This window comes from Paracoccidioides lutzii (genome assembly GCF_000150705.2).
Source record: "Paracoccidioides lutzii Pb01 unplaced genomic scaffold supercont2.8, whole genome shotgun sequence".
NCBI lineage: Eukaryota > Fungi > Ascomycota > Eurotiomycetes > Onygenales > Ajellomycetaceae > Paracoccidioides > Paracoccidioides lutzii.
The window spans coordinates 939,453-954,395 of NW_015440954.1; the positions used below are offsets into that span (position 1 = coordinate 939,453).

Genomic DNA, 14,943 nt, shown 5'->3' on the forward strand with positions numbered 1-14,943 from the left:
AACCGGACGCTCGGGCTGATCATCAATTTTCACAGCTGCTGTGGGGCTTTGTTCCATTTCGAGACCGGGTGATAATTGGGGAGTCGTTTGCTGGTTAATGTGCTCCATTGAAAGTTCAGGTAGCGATGACCGACAGCTGAGGCGCAAGGACCTTCGTTTCTTGGTTTTGCGCTGACTGGAAGAAATAGAGGTTCTTCCGGTGTCTGGTGGGTGGTGGATAGCTTCTGTAGAAGCTAGCATTGAAGTCATCTTTCGCCGTGATCGGTTTGGCCGATCCGGTTGCGAAGCACGATGTTCAACAGGACTACTTTCCGGATGAGTGTTGATACTTTTTGAAGGGATTATATCGTCAGCCGCAGAGAGGCTTCTATTACTTGGAGACACCCGTTTAGCGCGATCGTGTTGGGATGATACTTCGTTGCCCCGTTTTCGTTTCATCGACCTCGTCACGATTGAAGCATCAAGTCCCTGTATTCCTTGATTCCCCACTTCCATATCCATCGTCAACTCTAGGACCTGTTCGAGTTGGGACGCTATTTGTCTCTCAAGATCATCACTGAACGAGTCTGGAATAATGTCAATCCTATCGCACTCAACATTTGGAATGCGGGAGCTTCGTCTCGAGTGGACGGGCTGCTTCTCAAGGCCACCGCTGCGTTCAGGCGGTGCTATGCCCAGCATATCTGATTGTACATTCGTAAGATATTCTGATTTTGGGGTCTTTTCAAGAGTTTCCGGAGTTGTGATGCTGATGGATTCTATAGTCTTCTGTTCTGACTTTTTCCTTGAGCCAAGAACACCTCTGCGACAGCCAGTATCACCCCTGGTGGGTGTTGGTGAACTCCCTGGTGGTGAAAACACGTCTCCATTCAATGTGGTATCCTCGTCTTTAAGCTCGGAAATTCTTTTAACCTCAGACGCTTCAACGGGCAGGTTATCTTCAGACTGGATTTGAGGGGGGGATGAGGGAGGACCCTCAGAATGAAGATTGGTTGTGTCGAAAGAATATGCTAGAGATGATCCAATCATTTGATCAGGTTGAGCGACTGAGTTTTTGGAAGTTGGAGTTGGTGAAGAACCCAGGAATTCTTCATCATTAGCAGCCATTGCAATATCAAGCATAGGGGTTGGCGGGCTATTATCTGCGGTCTCCAAATCTCCAAACTTTGCCAGATCTGCAACTTGCCCAGGCTGGGAGGCAGGTGAACGGAAAACTGGATATAACTTTGCAGCTTCTCCTCTTTGCCTGTCTCTGACCTCTTGCTGATGTTCTGTCAGCACTTGTGACTCCCCAGCGACGTCATTTGCAGGTGAGGACTCGACAGGGACAAATTGGATCTGAGAGTCATCGTGACGAAGTCGAGGTTTAGGTGTTGTAATTTTGGATATTGAGGAAGTACTTCGTTTTCTTCGACGGGCTCTATTTACGCCTGCCGGCGTGATGGTTGGTGCAGGGGAAACAGACGAAACTTTGAAAATTTTATTGGGTCGCTCAAGGAGTTTAATTGGGGTTTCAGATCTTGTCACCTCTTCCTGGGAACTTAAAAATTCAGGAGACTCAGGATCAACCTAAACCAATGTTAGAACAATTTATATCAACATGAGCAGTATACATACTGTGTGGCCGACCGATGGCGGAAAGTTTGGTAACAGAAGTTGCACAAATGGCTGCAATCTCCTCAGGACCGTTTCCACATTTTCGGGATATTCCAAAATTTCTTTCGAACCAAACGAGTTATTCCACAGCTTAATGAAACTGTTAACTGTAGATTTATGTCTCGATTCCAAACCAGACGAAATAAGAGTCGCTAGCGTTTGTAATAGTTTATCGTCGGAATCAGCTGATTTTTGGAGAAGCGCGGTAATCGAACGTATCAATGATCGAGCCTATTACCATCAATACGGATTTACCGTAAGGGGGAATATATATTCAACTTACTGCAGCAATTACTACGTCATCCACTTCCGGTCTAGTAATGAGCAGACCATCGCGGTCAGTAATCCATAAGACCAAAGAATCTTGAGCCTTGCTCAGCAAAATTGGACCAAATGACGATGGGCATCGGCCAAGAAACTGGGTCATAGAGTCCAAGAATCTTACTGCGTGCCCAGAGTCGATCTCCGTTAGGTGTTGATAAAGTTCCTTTAGCAGCCTCCCAGCCGCGTCTATTAAATTGTTCCATGAATGAAATTGAGGGTGGCGGTATTGGAACGTCGTCGATTTTGCAATTGGAGGATGAAACGGAGACGGGGATTGCTCTTGGTTTGAAGAGAATTTGGCAAGATCGAGGAGAGCTGAACAACAGCCGGTAGCGGAGGGTAACGGCTGGGAACGAACTGCCCCTGAAAGGGTTTCAAGAATGGAAGGAAGGGCATTTTCACCCCTTTCAGTCTGAACGACAGAACTAAATGAATCAAGCAGTTGAGACCATTCCAAAGAAGCCAGATCGAAGCCAGATCCCGCGGTGAGGATAGCAATCACTTTTTCATAATCGTTCGGCGCCGAATCATAACGATTCTTCAGCTCCATTTCAACTGGGAAAGCAGTTAGACATTCCCTAGCCAGTTTCGCTACACTTTGCCATACGTATTGGCGGGTTGGCAGGGTTTGTTTATCTGTATCCGAAGCATTCCCCCACGGTTCTAAACATAGATCTGCGAATTGGCGGAATGTTTCTAGTTTAGCATTCCTTGATGTTCGTTCTTGTACACTCATTGCAATTATACCGTGAATTAGTTGGAAATACGTCTGGCCAGAGGTCGGTAATGGTGGTGGTGAAGTCGTAATTATGTGAAGCAAGTGAAGCATGGGAGATCTGACATTAGTATCTAACTTCCGTCGATGGTGCGTAGGTGTGTTAGCAGTTTGAAAAGTCTCTTGTGACGTTTTCAAAAGCAACTTATCTGTAAATGGATTTAGCCCAACAAATGAAATAATTGTTTTCACAAGAAAGTGAAATCGACTGTAAAAAGCATCGTTTTGCTCGATCCCTTCTGCATTTAATGACGACGGCGCCGCTTTCCAGATCCGTTGCAATGTGCCCAGGATACTAGCAACTGCTTGCATAGATTCCGGAGAGGGTGTAATCTCCTTATTGGAAGCGTCGGCCAGAGCCTTTGAAAGATTTATCCAAGCTAGCCCAATGCCTGACTCCTGTAGTTCATTGTCACTCCAAACTGACGTCTTGAAAAGCGATTCGAAAACAGGGAGAATTATTGAAAGCCGGGATCGAACCCATTTACAGTCCAGTCTTGGTAGATCTTCGGGTTTAAGAGTCGTCGCTTTGTTAATCTTAACTTTATCTTCCTCCCAAATCTTTGGCTGTTGATTCCAGAGTAGTGAAGACAATATCTGACATAGTCGCTTGTTATTTGTTGGCTCCGAATTCAGATGTCCCGAAAATGGGGTTTTGATATATATGGTCCAGAGTGAGTCCAGGCGGCTATGAGACGCCGAAGGTCGAAAGGCATAATAAAGGAGCTTATGGTAACTGGCAAACGCTTGGTTAAGTAGAATCCCCTGTTTGTCGGTCTTCTTTCGCTCAAGTTGAGAGAGAATTGGTCGAAATAATATTTTAGTGATATCTTTACCTGTCGTCTCACTAGGTGGTAAAGCGTAAACAAACAAATCCCATGCCATCAGAGCTTGTGATTTTGTGGCTGGATCACTGCAGTTGAAACATTTCTGTATCACTAGCAACCACTCCTTTAAGTGAGACCAGCTGCCTATCGACCATCGCCTGCTTCGCAGCAAGAGGATAATAACACTCCAAATTTGCGGAACGTGCGGACCAGCCTCGGGGTCTGAGATCATCTCCGTCAGCCGACCGCAGACCTCTGTAATCAAATGAGAGGAGTCTGATAAAGTATAGCCGAGGACGTCTTTTAACACAAAAGAAACAGTAAAATTTGGTCCCAAAACCACCGCAGCTAGCTTGCCAAACCTGATTGCTCTTGTTCGTACTTCCTTGAAATTATGAAGAAGGGCCGTCACCAGTTGATCGATCCACAGCTCGGCATGGGCTGCCATTGCTGACTGCTGTAAGAACAAGAGCCTTTCGTAAATAGCCAGGCGCTGGGCAACCACCGCTTTGCCTTCCACACGGTCTGTAATATCTCTGAGCACAGTCAATAAGAGTGTCACTCGATTTGCCGTTATAACTTTTGGCGAAAAGCTTTGTACGGATAGAACACGCATATACTCGATAACAACAACCTTTGGTAAATTCGGATTCTGGAGAGAGGAAATGATATGATCAATGATGGTAACTTTTAGATCTTCGGAAACTCGCGACGAAAGCTTTGGTTTATATATGAACATGGCGAACAAGTTCAAAGCCTGGCGTACGAGTTTGACATCGAGGGGTTGGTAGGTCCCCGATACTTCACATATATCCCTCCAAATACACTGTGAAAAAAACTCAACCTTCTCTGCCAATGCATCTTCATCTGGAATGTTTTCATAAGCGGTCAGGGCGCCCAGAAGATGTTGGTATGCATCAGCTCTTGATGCATGAGACTCGCCTGCGAGCTGGTTGGTGATTGATTCTAGCATGGCAGGTAGATTCTCGGATGGATTGGTGAGCTGCTCATCAGGCGGGGAGGAGGCTGGGGAGGAGCAGGAAGTTTTGAGGATCGATTTGGATGGTTTATATTGATTCGAGGGTAGAAGGGCTCTAAGGGGCGTTCTCGTCTTAGGATTGTTCGGGTTTGTGAAGGACGGAGGTTTGATATAGCTGGTCAAAGGAGAGAAATTGACCCTTTTTGACTGAGAGCTGGACTGAGGATGGGGTGGTAGATCCAATGGCGAGGAACGGTCGTCTGGAGTCGAAAGGAGAGCTTGATTGCCGGGTAGCTGCTGGATGTCGGACTTTGGCGCTGCCAAATTGAAGGAGGATGATCGGGGAGGAGTTGGTGGACGTGCAGGAAGAGCACAGAAGCTCAGGACTTCAACCATATTTGGAGATACGGAGATATGGTGGAGGACATCCAGTCTAATGTATAAATTATCGTAAACCGATAACTAACTACCACCAACCCAAGAACCAAAAGGGGAAAATAAAGAAGGGAAAAAGTAAATCAGAAGACGCCGTCCATTCGGATAACAAAAAACAAAGTGCAATTCGACTCCGTCAAGAGTCAAGACCGTTGTCGGCGGTCGTGGTCGAACGTCGTCGCTTTGGCCATTTTGGACGCGTCCAAAATGGCAGAATCACGCCAAGACCTCGGGAGAAGTCGCGACGTTGAGCTGAGGCCCTCCTCACGGAATATCATATCTCCGAGACGTTTTGCTGCGTTTGGATCAAACCTTCGGTGGTTGAGCATAACTGACTAACGTTAAGGAGGCACTTATCAGATTGTTTAACTTTCGACCCTTCTTCCCAATTTGGCCTACGACTGCCTTTTCCGCATCTCTCCACCTTGTTAAATGCCTTGGATGTCTCTTCATTGCTGTAATAGTCTTTGAAGTGGGCTTCATACAATTCATCACACACGATGCCTCCGCTCGCCCACTCGTCAAAACGAGGCAGAATTGACGTATCCAAGGATGCCAGCCTTAAAACAGGATACGTCAGCTCACTAACTAGAAAACAATCATCACCCAAGTAGCAATCGGCTGAGCCATCACGGTGTTAACAAAGATTGTCTCCCAGCACGGCGCTGCTATTGATGAGTTGACGACGATCAACTCCTGACTACTCTCGACTTATTGATAGTGATTAGCTCCCAGCAACACTCTGCTATTGAACCGTTGACAGCAACTACTAATTAGTGATGGCAGTTCAGTGCTAGCACCTCAGAATAGAACTGAACTTCAAACTTAAAGAAACTTTAATGTCCTGTTGTTTACCTTAAAAGAATAAAGAATTCATTCAATCAGTTAATCTTAATTTATATTTTAAAAGTTATCACTATGTGATATATAATAAACTGGACCTCAGTATCTACTCTTATTATGATGCAGATCTGAAGGTGCTAATACTCCTTCATCTCTGACTGAAGAATTTCAAACTCCTATTTGAATTCATCATTGAAGTTTTTGATTTTAATTTATCTGCTATTAAGATATTATTGCAAAGTTTAAACATTTTAAAATATAATTTCTGAAGAAATTAAAATTGTCTTTAATCATATAATCATACTTTAAGATTTTATATTATTTTTGAGTCTACTATTACTATCAGATAGAATAATAGATCATATATATTCTTAGATAAGGCTGAATCAACTAATATCAAAGATATATCTTCTGATGAAAACACGTAGGTACAAACTGAAGTGAATTTAAACTTTGAATTAAATAACTAATTTGATGCAAGATTGAACTCATTTGACTAGATTCTGTAAAACTTCAACGTCTTTTACAATGATGCTGTATCTAATCAAAAGGTATATCTGCTTTATCATCTGAAAGCTGCAGTCTGATAACATATATCAAAGAAAAATCATGAGTTTGATGCTTTTATCATCATATCTAATATAATTATTCAATATATTTTATTATTTAAGTCGGAGAATATGTTAAAACATATATAAATGTGTTTTTCTTATCTTTATCTGCAATATTTTTTTCAATATTTTTTATTTTTATAATATTGATAATTTTTATATATAATATAATATTTTGCAGTCAACTCAAATCAATATATTTATTGATCAGCTTTTTCAACTTAATCTTCACTTTATCTTTATAGCTTTTAAGAGTCTGTGATCTTTATTGGCATTTACACTAGATGATAATTGATCAAGAATAGATAAAATGTATAAGTGTAGTGATTTTATCAGGTAATTTGATTAGCTTTGAGCATGAACTTTCAATTTAGTTCAATCCAGCCATAAAGGTCATCTATCTTTCACTTTAATAGAAGCGGTGATATTGGATGACCTAGTAGACGTGAAGAGAGAAATTATGAAATATTACCTTTAGACCAGGCATGAGCAAGCATTTAAAACAATCACTATGTAGAAAAGATGGAGTACTCTTCATATAAAACTTCAATTGGCTTCTGGTGTAAGATGCTTATACAAAATTACTTGATTTATTAAATCTTTTGCTAATTTGGCTATTTTTATCTAGTCAGATAGAGGCTATGAGAAAGCATTCTCACATTTAAAAAGCTGTCAAGATCAAGTACCATTAAAGAGGACACTAAGCTTAGTATAAAATTCTTCGCGATGAGAAGCAGGCAAAACTCATAGAAGGAACAGCATGAGAAAAAGTGTATAAAAGCTAAACAATGCTGAGAGACGGCAAATACAGCAGCAGCAGCAGCAGCAGCTAAACAGCTTATAGAGAAGGAATAGAGGATTCAACAGAGCATTCAACAGCAAAAAAGGAAGAAGAATGTACGGCTGCACACCTTGAAGTGAGAATAGCTAAGCAGGTGCAGGTGCCAATAAAGAAGATAATGATGGGATCAAAAATCACTCAAAAGCTCTTATTATTAGATGATATGTCTCCTCTGAGTTCTACACCTGGATCTATTTCAACTGCTCCGAAAACACGATATTCACATTCTGGGCAGCTTATTAAGCCAATCAATCATTCTATGGGTTAATTTTAAATATTTATATGTTGTATTCTATATGTAATTTTAATGTTCACCAAAATTTGAGAAAAATATCAAGGCGTTGTTGAGATCTCCATTGAAAAAAATATATGATCAATTCTACGGAAAGATCGGAGGCCGTTGGGTGGTGGATTCCGTTACGTTACAGTCCTTCATACTCCGTACAATTTTCAATAATGTGGAGGTGGTTTGACCCAACAAGGATTTCGCGACAGTTTTAAATTATATTTAGATCCTGCAGAGTAACGTGTACCCACATGGCATATACTGCGTACGATGTAAGACTTCTGCGAAGTGCTCCGCAAGTGTTCCGTTTTTAGGAGATTTTCTCGCACTAATGTCCGTGCACATCCCACATCCATTTTTGAGGTCAGTCTTACGCCAAGTTTGTTTTCTTGGTACAAACACCTGGTAAGGCATTGGCTTGATGCAAACTGCACCGTGTATCATTATTGAATGATATTTCTCCCTTCTAACCAGGATGAACAGCTTAACAATGGGTTCCACTCCTCCACTGGCTTCTTTGTTTCAAGGCCCAAGCTCCATTGAGCTCCCATCAAAGAGCTTTGGGCACTCCGGCATTGTGGTCAATTAACTAGCTAACCGCACAGAGTTTAAAATACCCCCATTATTAAACAGATCAATAATACTCCATCCGCCTTATTGCTGCTATGATTCAGGTCTCCAACGCCTTTTTCGTACGCCTAGACGCTACTGCCTATTGGCCCACGAACTTGGGCAGTCGTCCATCTCAAATAAATACAGAGTGCCCAGGTTTTGCTCCCCACCATTTACCCATGTTATAGTCCAACAGGGGGGGGGTTTGATCTTGAGACCATTGGGTTGCAGCGTTTGGCCACCGCTCATTGTTGCTCCACCCCTGTGTGCAGTATACGGTCTGCTGTATGATCCCAGGTCCTCTCCTCGGAATAGCCGAAGACTGGCGGACGCTTTTGTTACCTGGAGAACAATCAAATTGGTAGTTACTCGCTTATCTGCTTGGTCGGCATCAATTCCACGAGAGGGGATGCTCAGAAGAAGGATGTGACTTTCCGTCCTCATCCTCATCAACATAACCTCCTACTAATATGTATGTACTGTTCCTAGGCATAGATTTCTCCTTTTAGAAGCGATCTGTCTCCAAGCAAGGATGGTAGTAAGAGCAATATCCTATTTCAGATTGTCGCAGAGATACATGCCCACATTCCCTCCCTCACATATCTTTCTTTTCTTTTTTTGTTTCCTGATAGGAGATTTTAGTTCTTATTTTTACGTAGAAGAGCAAAATTGGAACCCAGTATTTTTGTAATAAAAGGAACAGGGGAAAAGAACAGCCCCATGCATGCAAATCTTCACAGTCAACTACACAAGTTGACAGCTAGGGGCAGAAAACTGCCCGAATGCGGAGAAATCTTGGCTGCCCAGCAGCTGCTTGGCCCGGTGCAGTCGGTCAGGCGCTTCTTGGGAAAACGTCACAAACCACCCTTCTGACAGTCCCAGGCTCATATGTCTGGCGGTCTGTTTCTATTATATCTCTGCGGAGTACATTTCTCAGTATTAATCCTAACTCATTCCTCCCCCCCCCCCCCCCCCCCTTCGATAAACTAACTTACTGGGCTGGCGACGGTCAGCTGTAGTTAGTTATCATTCAAATTGCCATTTCGTCATTGCCCCGCGCCGGCTTGCGCATGAGAGTTATTTCTCTGAACTCCCCCTCCCCTCCCTGTCTCCACACCCCCTTGTTCCGCCCGAATTTCCCTTCAGCATCTCCCATTTTTATTCAAAATGGAAGTTCGCGAACTCGAAGGAAAAGGTGTGTAACTCGAAAATCTGCCCCATTTCATTTGCTCTATTGGGGTTTCTGAGCAGTTTGTGTACTTGCCCGCTAACCACAGTCGCATTTTGCCCATAACAGAGAAGCTCGATGAAGTATCGAAGCTGGTCGATACTCTTGCCAAAGATGTGAAATCAAATAAGCTTCAGTCTTCCCGTACGTTTTTCAGATACCTCAGTTTATATACACTGGACATGGCAATGCAGATTCTCTCTCTGACACTGTTCTCGGTTCCGCGAGCAGGGCTCATCGAGATTCTCCAGCAGCTGCGAGTTCATGGGCGCAATCCAATAAATGCAGACGCCATATATTCGAGAGAGGTACAAGACAGAACCTACGCAGGGACACTAGAAATACGCATACTCTGACATTACATTCAGGGGATAAGAATACTGGCCCTTTATGGCTTCGAGGGACGATCGCCGGCGATATCGCGCGAAGCTCTCCGCTGTCTTGCAAACGCCCTTCTCCTTGATAAAGACATGCGGCAGATCTTCGTGGACCTAGGTCATGGACCTGACGTCGCAGAGAAGCTCAGGGTGAGGAAAGAGCCTGTATTGAAAATTGCCTTTATGCTAATAGTGACTGTATCTTCTGTTACAGGAAGAAAATTCCGACGATGAATTTCTAGCGTCACGTTTACTCTTCTTATCCACCTATGACTCTAACTTGGATTTCGATAAATTATTTGAGAACAATGCTCTGGGTGAAAGCATCAATAACGTATGAGCCTATCGTCCGTCCCCGAACGTAACAGCACTTCTAAAAAAAAAGAAAAAAAAAGAAAGAAAGAAAGAAAGAAATGCAAATCTAATCCGCGAAAATAGCACATATATCGACATTCGAAACGATTCTCTAAAGCGAAAAAGAAGAAGCTTGATACAATGGACGAGCTTGCGCTCTCAGAAACATTAAAACTCATGTTCAACATCACCAACTTCTATCCCCACAGAGGCGACACATTTTCCATCTCTATTCCTCACATTCTCAAGATTCTGAGCCGCATAGAAATTCCAACCCCACCACTACAGGCTCCCGTGAACTATCTCATCAATTCCCTACTTAATCTTGATCTCGAAGCAAAGAAAAGCAAACACTTCGGAACAAATCCACTCTTTCCCAAATTTGACCAAAACTGCAACGTGGACAAGATGATAAATATCCTCGACCAAGCTGTCGCGATGCATAAACCCGAACACCTCGAAACACTAGCCGTACCCCTCCTCACATTATTACGAAAAATCTACTCCTTTGCTCCCGAAGGTCCGCGAAAATATATGGAATGGCTCCTCCTGCCAGAAGACGACGACCACGACCTCCCCATTGGCCAATCGAATACGCTTTCCTCCCGACTCCTGCGCCTGTCGACTTCCCCCGTAGCCCCGAGTCTACGTGAAGGGATATCGGCGTTGATGTTTGAGCTCTCAGGTAGCGATGCGACCGATTTCGTGAGAAACGTAGGCTACGGATTTGCAGCTGGCTTTCTCATGTCTCATGATATGCCTGTTCCAGAGACGGCAAAAGAAGCATTCAGTTCCAATACATCCAGAGGCGGTGAGCTTAATCCGAACGTGAATCCTATTACAGGTCAAAGATGGGATGCAGAGCCACGGGATACGGGCCCGGAGATGTCGCAGGAGGAAAAGGAGCGTGAGGCAGAAAGATTATTTGTTCTTTTTGAAAGGTATGTTTTTCTTCCCGGTCAATGTTTATTTGATGGTGGACGCCTTGCTAAGTCAATTCCCGCCTGCTTTTTCCAGACTAAGAGCAACCGGCGTGGTTGATGTCGAGAACCGCGTCCGGACAGCTCTTGAACAAGGACGATTTGAGGAATTGGAATAATGATTGTTTCCCGTCAAATAAAATTTTTTTCATTCGGCGTTTCGAAATTCCTCACTGCCTTCATATTAACCCCCCCTTTTTTTTATGGCTGAATCACGGCGAGCAATATCTCCAATACAGTATTTTGTGCAAGCACAGTACAAATGGTAATGACATTCTTCCCAACTGTGTTCTTATTCATGTTCTATCTGCCATTGGCACAGTTTCCATACGTGATTATACCAATCACCTCAACTGGCCTTCAATTTGACACTCAATTCTCTAATGAACATAGCATATTGACTCCTTCTGCCACTGCAGAATTGAACTAATGAAGTACCTCTCATTAACTGATTCGGCATATGACTTAGCTTGTAAAGTCTTATCCGTCTACAGCTTGCGAGTTGAGCAGTTGCTGCTTGGAATTTACTCCTCAAATCACTCCGAGGCGGGTTTTATGAACTCATTCGGGATCACTACCACGCGCAGTTCAACATAACAAATATTTCCTAAGTGAAATATTATTGTAGTCTTTTTGCAATTTATTCAATCCTCTTCCGGGAACGGGACCTCCGTCATGTTGTAAATGCAACCACGGAATATGGAACAGTCTGCTTGAGAACCCAAGTCTGGCTTTCTGTCCTTGCGGGAAATAATAATTAATACACCCATCTTCATGTCACTTCCATACTGGCATTTCTATAACAATGAAATCGCTGGCTAGTTACCGTGGCGGGGCTATCTCAGCCATGACTAAGCGCTGCCAGAATTTTGTAGTTACCAAGACCTAAAAGCGAAATTAGGACTCTCGCGTATATACAACATTCCACATCATAAACGCTATACGCATCCTTCTAGAGCGGCCCAGCTATTCGTCGCCCATCATGTCGATACCAAGCTCGTTTGACCCTGAAAATCCCCAAAACTTGGAGGATGTAAGTTAAAGCTACTCCGCCAAAACCCGGATTTTCACAGCTGTATGCGATGACGTCTAACCCTTTCCTGCTTTCAATCCAGATGGAAAAACAGTTCGCTGTCAAAGGTACGCCTCTCCAGGGGATAAACAGTTAAATCCATTGAAGATCTCAGAACGACACTTGTAGTAACCCAGATATTCCAGCCGTCCAACAAATGACCACATATTGGGCCCTCCTAGAATCGAGACGGGGTTCTACACTGCGCTTGACCAAAATGGACGACGAGATATACGACAATTTTATGAAATTATTCCCGGAATTTAATCCCGCGGAGACAATTGACGAGGATCAGATGAAGAGTAGAGAAGGCAAGGAGAGGTGGAGAAATTTTATTATGCCCTATGACAAGAAGATTGACGATTATAATTTCGGGACTCTTTTAAGAGCGAATCCTAAATTCGAGTATGGAGAAAAGGAGACAATTTTTGGTATGATTAGTTTCTCCCTTCCTTTATATCAAAAAAAAAAAAAAAAAAAAAGACAGAAAGAAAGAAAGAAAGAAAAGAAAAAATATAAAACAAAAAAAAAAAAAAAAGAAGAAAAGAAAAAGAAAAGAAAAACCCTTCTTGATAAGAACAGCCCAAAAAAATGTCTTTGAGATAGACATTGAATTATATTTGCTAACCATTAGCTAATTCTGGCTGCAGTCGTTCGGATGCAATTCTACGCCATTGAGATTGCAAGGTAAACCCACCTATCGAAAATTCCAAGATTTGGATCCTAATCCCCGAGTCGCCGGTCTAACATGGTTACCCCTCATCCACAGAAATCGGGCTGGGCTGAACGACTGGATATATGAGAAAGCACACCCTGAGACGAAAAAGGAATCCTCATAACAAACGCCGCCAAAATCCAAAATCCCCACCTCCCTCATTAATACATTTCGCATAAATGCATATAACTTCGGCCCCATCGTTGGTAGAGCACTGTCACCGTTCGTCTGTCAATTTTAAGGTTCGATATGGAGTTACAAACTTTGGGATCCTGTGAATGACTCAAATCAAAAGTTGTCTTTGGAAAATTGAAAAGAAAAGAAAAGGGGAAAAAGGAAAAAAGAAAAAGGGGTGAGAATAACAAAGGCGGCAAAGCTCGACTACTGTTCGCCCGTAACACAGGAGTTAAGTCGTTGCATAAAGGAGTTTCCAATGGTGGGAAACTTCATCTACTGCAGAAACGACAGCCTCGCTGGGTTTAACCACAAATCACAATCTGCTAAAGGCGGAACTGGAAAGAAAATAGAGAATTCATTGTTCTGTCTTGCGGTATGCTTTCGTTCTATGAGAAAACAAAATACGACTCGATGTTCTCCGTACGTACCTAGGTATTGTGGTCGGCCATTTGATATGGATTTCGCGCATCTATGTACACGTAACGAGAAAACCCCAAAAAAGTTCACCTACATTTATGAGCCTAGGTATATATATTTGCGCAGCAGCCTGTCTCAATGGAGGATGAAATGGATATATTTTACAAAACGTAAACTAGAATATTGAACACTATTCCCAGATTACCTGCATCTAAAGTAACAAGTTGATACCCACTCTTCGCTCGCGTCAAGCTAACTCCGCTCGTTGCTTCGTTTTACCACCCAGCTCAGCAGGCTGCGAATTCTTTCTGGAAGGATACGCTGACATCTCAAATACAGGCGTAGGATTCAGCTGGTGAGCCTGATGTTCCCCCTGTTGCATCAAAACGCAGCTGCAGGCTGCTTGGTATCAAGGGTATCTGCCACACCCAGATTCCGTCGTTGGCAACGTGCTGGTCACCGGTAAACTCCTCGAAACATTTTGGAATTGGATATCAAGGGTCTCCAAGGTCTGGTCGGTATTTGCTTTCCGGTATGCCTTTAGTTGGCTCACGATGAAAATTAATACCACTACACAGATAATGGCTCCTAAAATTCCGCCAACCACACCACCAGCGACACATCGATCTCAAGGCCGTTAGAAACGGGTTTTGGATCTGGATCTGGAGCGGTTTCTTTTTGTTATAGCTCGATTACTGTCATTGTTCTGGAGCCTAAAGCTTTTTTCGTATATTGAAATAGGGCCTGGACAGCAGCGCTATTTCCAGGATTTTGGTTCGATTCCGCCGGAGGAGTAGTGGATTTTACAATCTGAGATCGCTGGTACGGTGCAGCATCTGAATCATAGCGGTCTTTCCATTGTATCGGTGATGGCGAAAGTCCAAGACCGTTGCGCCGAAGTTCGGTTTGCAGGGAGTCACAGCGACGGCGTGTCAGCATCGAGCCACCAACCACGAGCGTTTGGCGTTCCCCGATAATGTGACAAGCATGGGACTCATGCAGAGGTGATAGTGAGAGTGTGATCCATTTGAATGAGGGGAGGGTGAACGAGAAGGACCTTGCCCAAATCGACGTATTCCTTTTCGGCAAGGCCAAGATCAACTTTGCGAGCGCTGCCTAGAATGATCTGGGTATGGATATTATTAGAAGAAACTAAATAGAACATCATCCTCTCAGTTGCCTTGACCTTCTTTTCGTTAGGTGGGAGTTCATAAGCTTACATTTCGTAGGGTACCCGATTTTCCTCTGACGCAGAAACTGCACAGCAGGAGGTACGGCCAGGAGGGAAGCCGCCAGTAGCTTCTTGCTCATACCATTTCTCTGTGTGGATGTCAAAAAAAAAAAAAAAAAAAAAAAAAAAAAAAGAAAATGGATAGCGGTACCAGTGATGTTTGCTGGTTCCAAATCATTCGACGTGGAAGAAACGCCGCCCAT

General features: G+C 43.4%; 4 protein-coding genes across 4 annotated transcripts; 2 read left to right on the forward strand and 2 right to left on the reverse strand.

Annotated features, from left to right (window-relative positions):
* Positions 1–29: 29 nt before the first annotated feature.
* Positions 30–5,325, reverse strand: PAAG_03245 (hypothetical protein; the record flags this gene model as incomplete). Its single annotated transcript, XM_015844895.1, has 5 exons — positions 30–90; positions 152–1,569; positions 1,618–1,887; positions 1,940–4,994; positions 5,147–5,325. The coding sequence occupies 5 exons, from the start codon at positions 5,323–5,325 to the stop codon at positions 30–32; spliced, it is 4,983 nt and encodes a 1,660-aa protein (XP_015702101.1).
* Positions 5,326–9,356: 4,031 nt separating this feature from the next.
* On the forward strand, positions 9,357–11,247 carry PAAG_03246 (hypothetical protein; the record flags this gene model as incomplete). Its single annotated transcript, XM_015844896.1, has 7 exons — positions 9,357–9,384; positions 9,487–9,561; positions 9,649–9,725; positions 9,786–9,944; positions 10,009–10,128; positions 10,233–11,089; positions 11,166–11,247. 7 exons carry the CDS (start codon positions 9,357–9,359, stop codon positions 11,245–11,247), a joined length of 1,398 nt encoding a protein of 465 aa, XP_015702102.1.
* Positions 11,248–12,110: 863 nt separating this feature from the next.
* On the forward strand, positions 12,111–13,039 carry PAAG_03247 (DUF757 domain-containing protein; the record flags this gene model as incomplete). The annotated part of the gene is made up of 5 exons (XM_015844897.1): positions 12,111–12,161; positions 12,244–12,268; positions 12,347–12,631; positions 12,851–12,887; positions 12,970–13,039. The coding sequence occupies 5 exons, from the start codon at positions 12,111–12,113 to the stop codon at positions 13,037–13,039; spliced, it is 468 nt and encodes a 155-aa protein (XP_015702103.1).
* A 1,151-nt stretch (positions 13,040–14,190) lies between these two features.
* Positions 14,191–14,943, reverse strand: PAAG_03248 (hypothetical protein; the record flags this gene model as incomplete). The annotated part of the gene is made up of 3 exons (XM_015844898.1): positions 14,191–14,625; positions 14,744–14,829; positions 14,892–14,943. 3 exons carry the CDS (start codon positions 14,941–14,943, stop codon positions 14,191–14,193), a joined length of 573 nt encoding a protein of 190 aa, XP_015702104.1.